Below are 13,149 nucleotides of genomic sequence, written 5' to 3' on the forward strand. Positions count from 1 at the left end.
ATGTAAAGAGATGAAATCAGGTGAACAAGTAAGGGAACAGACTGTTTAAAAACTGAAATGACTGCAATACGGTGGTATGAACAAAGAGATACTTACTGATAATTTTTTTTTAATAGAATAGAATTGCTTTTACAATAAAAAGGAGACACTAAAAGCCTGAACCAGTAAAATATTTTTCCCTCTTCCTTTGCTGATGTTGAGCTAGAGCTAATTGTGGCTTGATTTGGGAACATTTAGGCTAATGAGAAAAGATTTGACTGGACATGGTGGCTCATGCCTGTAATCCTAACACTTTGGGAGGCCGAGGTGGATGAATCACTTGAGTCTGGGAGTTGGAGAACAGGCTGAGTAACATGGCAAAATCCTGTCTCTACAAAAAGTACAAAAATTAGCCAGGCATGGTGTCTGTAGTCTCAGCTATGTGGGAGGATTATCTGAGCCTGGGGGGGTCAAGACTGCAGTGAGCCATGATCATACCATTGCACTGCAGCCTGGACAACAGAAGGAGGCTCTATGTCGAAAAAGAGAAGAGAAAAGAAAAGGAAAAAAAAAAAGATTTAACCAGTAAAAGTGAATTTACCAGCCGTGTGACCTTGGCAAAGGTTACTATTTGTGCATCCGTGAAACAGGCCTGATTTTATGTCAAGCTCGGAAAATCACTACGCAGAGTGAGTGAGATATATGTGTCAAACATCTAGCATAGTTCTGGGCACACAGAAGGCACTTGGTAATGCTTAGCTCTAGCTCTCCTTGGTTTCCATCAGAGTAAATGGCTCCTGTTCTCTTTGTGTTGCGATTATAACTTAAACTCTGGCCTGGGTGCGAGAGTGGAAAGAGAAGAACAGCAGAAATTCAGGAATGGATCGGTAATGAATTGGTAAATGACTTCTATCACTTCTACCACTCCTACCCCAGCTCTGCTGTCCTCTCCTGCCCTTGGGAAAATAAGGTAAACTTTTCAACTGAGCAGCGAGTGACTTTTCAAAGGTCACACAATGAATGAGTGAACAAAGAGACATTTAGCATTTTCTGGACAAATAGACTTCTGGGTTGACAAACAAAGGTCTATGTCAAACAATATGAGCCCAACATTGATGGAGTCCCACAAGGATCAGCTTGCTTTCATTAATGTATGCTTCCCCATGTAGTTCCTCCAGCACTTATTTGAGAGATCCATTTATGCCATGCCTTGTATATCATGAAATCCTAGAAAGCAAACATCCCATGAAGTCAGGAAAGGCCTTCCTGGAGCACTCAGCATTAGAATTTTAATCATGGGCCCTCATGGATAGGTTAGAAAGCTATTTTAAGCTTTTGAAAATGGTTATAAGAAAGTGCAGGGTCCTGCTATGTTGCCCAGGCTAGTCTCAAACTCCCAGGCTCAAGTCATCCTTCCAACACAGCCTCCTGTGTAGCTGGCATTACAGGCCATGAACCACCATCCTGAGCAAAAACCTGTTTATTAAAACAAGCTGCTGCAAAAGAAGATATACAAAGAAGTCCATTTGCAGGACATGTTGAGATTTAAGGTTTGTTTTATGCTGCATCTGCTGGGTAGGACATGGAGGGAGGAGATGAGGCCATTGTTGTAGACAGGATATTATAAGGGACGATTACCTAGAAACTGAGTAGGAGCTACGCACATCACATCATCAGCCCTTTAGTTGCAGAAGGAAAGGAAAGAGGTCATCACAAAGTGGTCTGAAAGCGAGGTCAAGGGCAATTCATGTACCATCTTATAGACAGAGCATAAACAGATTGATCTTGAAGGATGAGGAAGACAGAAAACAACATGTGGAACCTGTGAAAAAAATGTTGCAAAGTAAAGGAATGTCATACGGAGTTTAACTTGAAGAATTTGTCTTTGAAACTTTCTTTGGGCGGGGGGACAGGGTCTTGCTCTATCACCCAGGCTGGAGTGCAGTGGTCATGCATGGCTGGAGAATGTATCACAGCTCACTGCAACCTCAACCTCCCAGGCTCAAGTGATCTTCCTGCTTCCTGTAGCTGAGACTACAGGCATGTGCCATCATGCCTGGCTAATTTTTCTGTATTTTTTGTAGAGACAGAGTTTTGCAATGTTGTCCAGGATGGTTTCAAACTTCTGGGCTCAAGCAATCCACCTGCCTCAGCCTCCCAAAGTTCTGGGATTATAGGGTGAGCCACCATGCCAGGCTGAAACTTGTTTAATGCAGGACTTGAAACCAAACTTCAGGAAAACTGGTATCTTCATTAAGGTGCAAAAAAACATAATTTTAAATGAAGTAGCAACAGAAAGGAACAAAGGAAAAACAAGCTAAGATGAAAAGGCAAGATGAGATAAAAAGTGAGATGGATGTCCCAAGACATGATGATGTTAATAGCAACAAAATTGCTCATGTTTATTTAACATTTCCTACATACCATGCGTTCTTCAAAGTATTTTTGAACACTTTGAGTATTACCTCATTTAATCCTTACTATTATTATTGTCCCCGTTTTATAATTGAGGGAACTGAGGAGGATAAAGAAGTTGTTCAAAGTCACCCCAGTAGTAAGTGTTGGAGCCAGGGTCTGAAGTCTGACAATTTCACTCCATGCCCTGTGCTTTCCCATCCTTGCGCTAAGAAAGCCTGACACAGAAATAAAAGATAGAAAGGCAGAATTAAAATCACTGAAGCCAGTAAAAAGAATAGCTGAAGTTGTGGGTGGCTGACATCAAAATGAAAAGTCTACCTGGAAAGACCAGAGCCCCAAAACAAAAAAAAAAAGGAGATAATGATATGGTAGCTAGAGAATAAAATTTTTCCTTGCTGATGGAAAGGATGCATCACATTCCAGGCAAAATAAACAAAAGGGGACACAGTCTGTTAAAAACAAAACAGAAACAAAACCTACAAAAGAACATTAAATAAAGAACATATGAAAAACAAACTACCACTTTATATATAATTCGACCTCATTTCTAATTTTAAAAAAGAATAAATTTAAATTAGATACTATTTTCACTTTTCAAATGTAAACAGAATGCCAAAATACATATGGCAAAACTGATAGAACTTCAAGGAGAAATAGACAAATCCAATATTATAGTCGGATACTTCAACCACCCCTGCCAATCAGCAATTGGCATATAACAGTCAGAAAATAAGTAGGAATATAGTTAAACTGCATAGCACCATTACCAATCAACAGGATTGAATTGACATTTATTACTTTATTCAACAACAGAAGACTACATATTTTCTTAAGCTCACATGAAACATTCACCAAGATAGAACACATTCTGGGCAATAAAAGACTTTTTTGTTTTTATTTTTAGACAGGGTCTCACTCTTTTACTCTGGCACCCAGGCTGGAGTGCAGTGGCACGATCATAGCTCATTGCAGCCTCCAAACTCCTAGACTCAAGCGATCATCCCACCTCAGCCTCCTGAGTAGCCGGGACTACAGGTATGCTCCCACACGCAGCTAATTTTTGTTTTTGTAAAGATGGGATTTTGATATGTTGCCCAGGCTGAAACTCCTGTACTCAAGCGATCCTCCATCTTGGCCTCCTAAAGAGCTGGGATTACAGGTGTGAGCCACTATGCACTGACAAGAAGAATGATCTAAAATCAGTAATCTAAGCATCCATCTTAAGGAAACTAGAAAGAGAGAGCAAATTAAATACAAGTAAGCAGAACAGAAGAAATAAAAATTATTGCAGAAATCATGAAATTGACAATAGGAAATTGATAAAATTAACAAAAGCTGTATCTTTGAAGGATTAATAAAGTTGATAGGAGGAGCACAGTGGGTCACACCTATAGTCCCAGCATTTTAGGAAGCTGAGATGGGTGGATCATTTGAGCCCAGGAGTTTGAGACCAGCCTGGGCAGATCCCATCTATTTAAAAAAAAAAATTGATAATCCTCTAGACAGGTTAACCAAGGAAAAAAGAGAAAACAGCACTAATATCAAGAATGAAAGAAAGGCCATCAGTACTGATTCTATAGACATTAAGAGGATAATAAAGGAATATTATGAACAACTCTATGCCAACAAATTTGATAATTAAATAGACCAATTCCTTGAAAAACATGATTTACCAAAACTCACATAAGAAGAAGTAGATAATTTGAATAGACTTTTATATATTAAAGAAAATTAATCAACAATTAATAACCCTCCAAGAGAGAAAGTACCAGGCCAAGATGGGTTCAATGGTGAATTCTATCAAACATTGAAGGAAGAAATGATACAAATTCTCTACAATCTCTTACGGAAAATAGAAGGAAGCAGAGGACACACTTTACAACTCATACTGTGAGGCCAGCATTACGCTAATATCAAAGCCAGCTAAAGACATTATAAGACAGAAAAATTATAGACCAATATCTCTCATCAGCATAAAGGCAAAAATATTCAACAAAATATTAGCAAATCAAATCCAACAATGTATGAAAGTAATTATGCATCACAATCAAGTGGTATTTATTCCAGGTGTATAAGTCTGGCTCAACATTTGAAAATCAATTAATGTAATTCATTGCATTAACAGGATAAAGAAGAAAAATCATATGACCATATTAACAGATTCAGAAAAAGCATTTGACAAAACCAACATCCACTCAGGACAAAGACTCTCAGTAAACTAGGAATAGAGTGAATTTCTCACCTTGATAAAGAATATCAACAAAAAACCTTCAGCTAAAGATCACACTTAAGGGCCAAGAACTAGATGCTTTCTTCCAAGACTGGGAAAAGGATAAGGAAGCCCTTTTTCATTACTTCTGTTCAGCATTATACTGGAAGTCCTAGCTAATGGAATAAGACAAGAAAAGGAAATAAAATATTGGAAAGGAAGAAATAAAACTGTCTGCCAATGGGCATAATTATCTATGTAAAAAATCCCAAAGAATCAACAAAAAATCTCCTGGAACTTACAAATGATTATAGCAAGATGGCTGGATACAAAATTAATATAAAAAAGTCAAATGCTTTTCTATATACAGGCAATGAACAAGTGGAATTTGAAATTAAAACACAATACCATTTATATTAACTCCAAAAAAAGGGAAATACTTAGGTATAAATTTAACAAAAAAATGTATAAGATCTATATGAGGAAAACTATAAAACTCTAGCTAAAGAAATTTAAAAGTCTGAATGAAGAGAGATAATCCATGTTTATAAATAGAAAGACTCAAAATTATTTAAAAATCTGTTCTTCTTGACTTGGTCTAGGTAAACATAAGCTTAACATATTATCCAGCAATAGCATGTCTATGTGTTTGCTAAATGAATTAATGGAAAAGCTGTTTTCACAAAGGCCTTTACATAAATGTTTATAACTGCTTTATTTATAAGTACCAAAAATTGTAATAAACCAAAATGTTCTTTAGTGGGTAGATGGATAAACATACATACAATGAAATATCATTAAATGATAAAGAAGGAATCTAACAAAGAACAAAAATCCACAGAGGAACCTCAACTGCATACTGCTAAGTGAAATAAAGCAGTCTAAAAATTTCACATACTGTGTGATTCCAAGAATATCATATCTTACAAAAGTCAAAACTATAGAGACAGTAAAAAGACCAGTGGTTGCCTGGGGATCGGAGAGGAAGGGAGGATGAAGAGGTGGAACACAGGATTTTTTGGGTTGTGTAAAACTATCCTGCCTGGTTCTGTAATGGTGAATACGTGACATTTACATCTTGGTCAAAACCCATAGGACATACAACACAAGTGTGAATCTTAATGTAGACTATGAACTTTATTAATAATTTAGTAATATTGGTTCATCAACTGTAACTATAATACCACAGTACTGCAAGATGTTAATGGAAGAACTGTGTTTGCGTAGGTGAGGAAAAGCGGCATATGGAAACTCTCTGTATTTTCTGCAACATTTTTCTATAAATTTAAGACTAAAGTCTATCAAAAGTTTTTTTAAAGGAAAAGAAAGTTAAAATGAGATATGATTTTCCTATTTCAGATTGCTTGAGATTTTTATTTGTTTGTTTTGTTTTTGAGACGAAGCCCTGCTCTGTTGCTCAGGCTGGAGTGCAGTGGCGTGATCTCGGCTCACTGCAACCTCCACCTCCCAGGTTCAAGGGATTCTCCTGTCTCAGCCTCTCAAGTAGCTGGAACTACAAGCACCTGCCACCATGCCCAGCTTATTTTTGTATTTTTAGTAGAAATGGGGTTTCACCATATTGGCCAGGCTGGTCTCGAAATCCTGGCCTCAGGTGATCTTACAGGTGTGAGCCACCGTGCCTGGCCGAGATATGATTTTCATATTTCAAACTGCTTGAGATTTTGAAAACACAAAACTCAGTGAGGCATAAGGGAAATTTAGCAACCAAAAGCTTTAACATATTACCAACCTCTTGACTCAGCAATTCTATTTTAGGAAATTGTCATAAGGAAATAACAATGAATTAAGTAAATATGTAGCCACCAGAATATTGTTCACAACATTGTTAATGATAGCAAAAACTAGGAGATAAAACTACAGAATGATCTCATATTTGTAAAAATAAATCTGGAGACACAACATGCATAGGAAAATGTCTAAAAGAATTGTCATCAAAATGTTAATCATAGTTGTCATTTTATTACTTTTTTTTTTGAGATGGAGTCTTGCTCCATCACCAGTCTGGAGTGCAGTAGCGCGATCTTGGCCCACTGCAACCTCTGCCTCCTGGGTTCAAGCAATTCCCCTGCCTCAGCCTCCCAAGTAGCTGGGACTAGACTACAGGTGCATGCCACCACACCTGGCTAACTTTTTGTATTTCAGTAGAGATGGGGTTTCAACATGTTGGCCAGGATGGTCTCAATCTACAGACCTCGTGATCCGCCTGCCTTGGCCTCCCAAAGTGCTGGGATTGTGGGTGGCATGAGCTACCGCGCCTGGTTGATTACATATTTTTATTGTACATTTTTTTTCTTAAAAAGTAAGAATGAACTTCATACCCACCAGGATGGCTATTATCAGTAAAACCTACAGAGAAAATACAAGCGCTGGTGAGGATGTGGAGGAATTGGAACTTCTGTGTATCACTGGTGGGAATGTACAATGTTGCAGCCTCTATGGAAAACAGTATAGAAGTTCCTCAAAAAATTAAACATGGCATTAATGTATAATCCAGATTTTTACTTCTGAGTATATACACCAAAACAGCAGAGACTCAAAGGACAGTATTTGTATGTCCATGCTCTAGCAGCTTTATTCACCATAGCCAAAAGGTGGAAGCAACTCAAGGGTCCATTGACAGATGAATGGATAAACAAAACGGGGTGTCTGCATGAAATGGAATATATTCAGCCTTAAAAAGGAAGGAAATTTCAGAAACTCAAAAGAATGCAACCATTTGTCTCTTATCTACCTATGACTTGGAAGTCCCCTTTCTGCTTCAAGTTGTCCTGCCTTTCCATACGTCCAGATGGAACCAAGGCTCACCTTACATATGTTGATTGATGTCTCCCTAAATGTATATTATCCCTAAATATATATCAATCAACATATGTTGATTGATGTCTCCTTAAAATGTATAAAATTTTAAGGAGTCAAGCAATGCCACAACATGGATGAATGCTGAAGACATGCTAAGTAAAATAAGCCAGTCACAAGAAGACAAATACCATATGATTCCTCTTACATGAAGTACCCAGTGTAGGCCACTTTATGGTGACAGAAAGCAGAATGGTTATTTCCAGGGTAGGGGTGGAGAAGGGGCATTGGGAGAAGCACTGTTTAATGAGAACAGTTACAGTTTGGGAAGCTAAAAAACGTTCTGGAGCTGAAGGGTGATAATAGTTGTACAACAATGTGAATGTACTTAACGCCACTGATTTGAACAATTAAAAATGGTCAAAATGGTAAATCCTGTGTTGTGTGTATTTTACTACTACAATAAAATAAGCAAAAATTGTTCAAACCAAAAACTCAATGTTGAATGCACGACAATGTGACTAATGGATTGATACAGAGACAGTGCCTCCATTCAGTTCATCTTGTGAAAGGAACATATCTTGGGCCCCCAAAATCATTAAGCTAAAAGGAAAAGTCAAGCAGAGAACTGCTTAGGACAAACCTGCCTCCCATTCTATTAAGTCATCCCTCCACTCACTGAGATAAATGTATATCTGATTGCCTCCTTTGGAGAGGTCAATCAGAAACTCAAAAGGCGGCAACCATTTGTCTCTTATTTACCTATGACTTGGAAGTCCCCTCCCCACTTAAGTTGTCCTGCTTTTCCAGAAGGAACCAATGTTTACCTTACATTGACTGATGTCTCATGTCTCCCTAAAATGTATAAAACCATGCTCTGACCACCTTGGGCACATGTTGTGAGGATCCCCTGAGGCTGTGTCATGGCATGCATCCTCAACCTTGGTAAAATAAACTTTCTAAATTAACTGAGACCTGTTTCAGATTCTTGGGAGTTCACAATCTGACAGATGACCATGTATCACATGAAGTGTGCAAGCTATGCAGAGAAAGAGTACGTGGCAGGTGGCAGTAGTATGTACTTGCTCATTCATTATTTCATTATTGTGAGAAAAATTCAAACATACAGAAGCACGGAAGACGTTGTACAGTGAAAATTTATACACTCACCTTTTAGATTTTACCATTAGCTTTTTCTTTGTTTTAGTACATACCGGGTCATTCCTCTGTCTTTCCATATGTTGGAATTAATCTTTTTTTTTCAAAAAAAAAAAAAGATTAATCTATTTTTTTTTCTTTTTTTTTTTTTTTTTTTGAGACAGAGTCTCACTCTGTCGCCAGGCACCAGGCTGGAGTGCAGTGGCACAATCTCAGTTCACTGTGACCTCCGCCTCCCGGGTTCAAGCAATTCTCCTGCCTCAGCCCCCGGAGTAGCTGGGACTACAGGCGCACGCCACCACGCCCAGCTAATTTTTGTATTTTTAGTACAGATGGGGTTTCACCATGTAGGCCAGGATGGTCTCGATCTCTTGACCTCGTGATCCTCCCGCCTCGGTCTCCCAAAGTGCTGGGATTACAGGCTTGAGCCACCGCGCCCAGCCCTAATATATCTTTTTTTTAAAAAGAATTCAAAATTGTGCTGGGCACGATGGCTTATGCCTGTAATCCCAGCACTTTGGGAAGCTGAGGTGGGCAGATCACCTGATGTCAGGAGTTCAAGACCAGCCTGACCAACATGGAGAAACCCCATCTCTACTAAAAATACAAAATTAGCAGGGTGTGATGACACACGCCTTTAATCCCAGCTACTCAGGAGGCTGAGGCAAGAGAATCGCTTCAGCCCGGGAGGCAGAGGTTTTAGTCAGCCAAGATCGCGCCATTGTACTGCAGCCTGGGCAAAAACAGCAAAACTCTCAAAAAAAAAAAAAAATTCAAAATTGTAAGTATCTATATACTTTCTCCTAAATACTTCTATGTGCTTATCATTACCTAGTGTTCAGTATTTGTTTATATATTTTTTCCTTTGATATAAATCTTACAATGAAATGCACACATCCTAAGCTACATTTACTAAGTTTTGGCAAATGCATATATTTATTTGTGTAATCCAGGTCATTCTTTTTTTTTTTTGAGACTGAGTTTTGCTTTTGTTGCCCCCAGGCTGGAGTGCAGTGGTGAGATCTCAGCTCATCGCAACCTCTGCCTCCCAGGTTCAAGTGATTCTCCTGTCTCAGCCTCCCGAGTAGCTGAGATTACAGGCCTATGGCACCATGCCCAGCTAATTTTGTTTGTATTTTTAATAGAGGTGGGCTTTCACCATGTTGGCCAGACTGGTCTCAAACTGCTGACCTCAAGTGATCCGCCTACCTTGGCCTCCCAAAGTGCTGGGATTATTGGTGTGAGCCAACACACCCGGTCAAGGATGATATTTTAATTCTGTCATTCCTTACACATTTATTAGCCACCGTGCCTGCCTGGCCTTCCTTGGCTTCTGTAAAGGGCTTAACTGGTCTGCACATTCTGATTGGGTTTAGAACATGTAATTCAAACTATTATACTAGAACATAACAAATGAGTGCTAAGTTACCTCTTTCTGGAAAGATGTTGTTTTTGGTGAGTCTGACGCTTTTGGGCCTTGGGTGGTCATCATTCATGCCCAAGATCAGGTTACGGAAAAACACATCAAATTTCTTTCTGCTGTCCGCGTTGATGGTGCCAGCCACGGTCCACACCAAGGAAAAGAGAAACAGTCCTTGTAGCCAGAGAAAGATCTGCTGGCTTGACAGGCCTTCGAGTAATTCCGTTTCCTCCTCTTCTGCTGCCCTGATTTCATCTAAAAGTGAGAAAAGGGAATCTCAGGACATAGTGCAGAATGCTACAGATATGAGAGCTGTGAACTCATATCAAAAGGTTGGCTTTGCCTTTGAAGGGTCTAGGGCGGAGGGGTGACTGATATTGGCTGAGTGCCTCTATCACCTACCAGATCATTTATCACACGCATTTTTTTTTGAGACAGGGTCTCACTCAGTCTTCCATGTTGGAGGGCAGTGGTGCGATCACAGCTCACTGTAGCCTCCACCTCCTGGGCTCAAAGGATCCTCCCACCTGAGCCTCCAGATTAGCTGGGACCACAGGCACCAGCCACCACACCTGGCTAATTTTTGTATTTTTTGTAGAAATGAGGTTTCGCCAGGTTGCCCAAGCTAGTCTTGAACTCCTGAGCTCAAGTGATCCACCCACCTCAGCCTCTCAAAGTGCTGGAATTATAGGCATGAGCAATATTTTTATTGCAGTAAAATACGTGACATATAATTTACCATCTAACCGTTTTTTAGTGTACAGTTCAGTGGTATTAACTGCATTCATACTGCTGTGCAACCACCACCACCATCTATATCCAGAACTTTTTTCATCTTGCAGAACTGAAGCTCTTTGCCCATTAAACAATAACATCCCACTCTATCCTCCCTTATCTCCCTTGCAACCAGAACTCTCCTTTCTGTCTTTAAAATTTGTACTCTATGTACATTATAGAGGTAGAATCACACAGTCATTTTGTGACTGGCTTATTTTCTTAGCGTAATGGCTTTAGTGTTTATCCAGGGTGTAGCATGCATCAGAATTTATTTCCTTTTTGAGGCTGAATAGTATTTCATTGAAAAATGACACACATTTTGCTTATCTGTTCATCTATCAATAGACACATGGGTTGTTTTCACCATTTGGCTATTGTGAACGAAAGTTCTATGAACTTGGTTGTACAAATATCTGATCGAGTTCCTGCTTTCAATTATTTTGGGTTTATATCTAGAAATGAAAATGCTGAATCAACAAGTCTATGTTTACTTTTTGCTTTTGGATATTAATCTCTTATCAGAGAGGAGGTAAAACAAAGGTCCCACTAGCTATGTTGGCCAGGGAGGTCTTAAAACTCCTGGCCTCAAATGATCCTCCAGTCTTGGCCTCCCAAAGTGTTGGGATTACAAGCATGAGCCACTGCTCTGTCATTCAGGCTGCAGTGCAGTGGGGTGATAGCTCACTGCAACTTCTGCCTCTTGGGTTCAAGCAATTCGCCTGCCTCAGTCTTGTGAGCAGCTAGGATTACAGGTGTGGGCCACCACGTCCGGTTATTTATTTATTTTTTTTGTATTTTTAGTAAAGACAGGGTTTCACCATATTGGCCAGGCTGGTCTCAAACTCCTGACCTTATGATCCGCCTGCCTCGGCCTCTCAAAGTGCTGGGATTACAAACATGAGCCACCACTCCTGGTCTATGCTTACTTTTTAAAGGAACCATCAAATTGTTTTCAACAACAGCTGTAACATTTTACATTCCCACCAATAATGCACAAAGATTCCAATTTCTCTACATCCTCAGCACCGTTTGCCATTTTCTGGTGTGTGTGTGTTTTCTTTAATAGTAGCCATTCTAACGAATGAAAGTTGGTATCTTACTGTGGTTTTGATTTGCATTTTTCTAATGATTAGTGATATTGAGCAACTTTTCATGTAGTTATTGGCCATTTGTATATCTTTTTTTTGGAGAAATGTCTATTCAAATCCTTCGCCCATTTTTGAATTATGTTGTTCATATTTTTGTTGTTGAATTTTAAGAATTCTTTATATATTCTGGATATTAATCTCTTATCAGAGAGGTTACTCAGGGTTGGGAACAATTAGTCCCTTTCTTATGTTTGTGCCTTCTTTCCTAGGAGCTACTACACAAAGACAGTAGACAGAACTTGCAAAAATATGCAAAACGTGCCAGGGTGCAGTGACTCATGCCTGTAATCCCAGCACTTTGGGAGGCCAAGACAAGTGGATCACAAGGTCAGGAGTTCAAGACCAGCCTGGCCAAGATGGTGAAACCCCATCTCTACTAAAAATACAAAAATTAGCCAAGTGTGGTGACAGGCACCTGTAATCCCAGCTACTCAGGAGGCTGATGCAGGGAATTGCTTGAACCCAGGAGGCGGAGGTTGCAGTGAGACAAAATCACACCACTCCACTCCAGTCTGAGTGACAGCATGAGACTCTGTCTAAAAAAAAGCAAAATTTACAAATAATGCAAAAGCATGGCATTTCCACAATTGATGTGCTTCTGAGAAACTTGCCTCAAAATTTAATTTTTGAAAATCAAATCATATTTAGAAATTCTCCACTTCCTATACCTACAATACCTTTGGGAAAAAATGGGCTAAGATAATATGCTCATGTACCAAAAATTGTATAGATTTATCTTGAATTGAGTTGTGTGTCATCTTGCAAAACAAATGACATCCAATAAAAGTTCTCCAAATGAACACATCTTTTGTGATTTCCAGTAGAATTCAGTAAAATTTGATTGCTGTAAAATGGTTAGAGAAATATCTGGGCTGGACATGCTGCTTCATGCCTGTAATCCCAGTACTATGAGAGGATGAGGTAGGATGATCACTTGAGGCCAGGAGTTTGAGACCAGCCTGGATAACATAGTGAGACCCTGTCTCTATAAGAACTAAAAAATATTAGCTGGGTGTGGTGGTATGCACCTGTAGTCCCAGCTATGCAGAAGGCTGAGGCAGGAGGATCACTTGAGCCCAGGAGCTTGAGGCTGCAGTGAGCTATGATTGCACCACTGTATTCCAGCATGCACGGCAGAGTGAGAACCTGTCTCACAAAAATGAAAGAAAGAGAGGGGAGAGAGAGAGAGAGAGAGAGAGAGAGAGAGAGAGAGAGAGAGAGAG

General features: G+C 39.4%; 1 protein-coding gene across 4 annotated transcripts in view; it reads right to left on the bottom strand.

Annotated features, from left to right (window-relative positions):
* The window catches only part of DNAH3 (dynein axonemal heavy chain 3), a 202,834-nt gene that overhangs the window by 68,361 nt on the left and 121,324 nt on the right, over positions 1 to 13,149 (bottom strand). For all 4 annotated transcript variants that reach the window (XM_032242887.1, XM_032242886.1, XM_032242888.1 and 1 more), the window contains one exon: positions 10,011 to 10,256. In XM_032242887.1, the coding sequence (XP_032098778.1) occupies positions 10,011 to 10,256 (246 nt within the window). The remainder of the gene's footprint in view (positions 1 to 10,010; positions 10,257 to 13,149) is intronic.

This window comes from Sapajus apella, unplaced genomic scaffold (assembly GCF_009761245.1).
Source record: "Sapajus apella isolate SASKATOON/1434 unplaced genomic scaffold, GSC_monkey_1.0 scaffold51, whole genome shotgun sequence".
In the NCBI taxonomy this organism is placed as follows: Eukaryota; Metazoa; Chordata; class Mammalia; order Primates; family Cebidae; genus Sapajus; species Sapajus apella.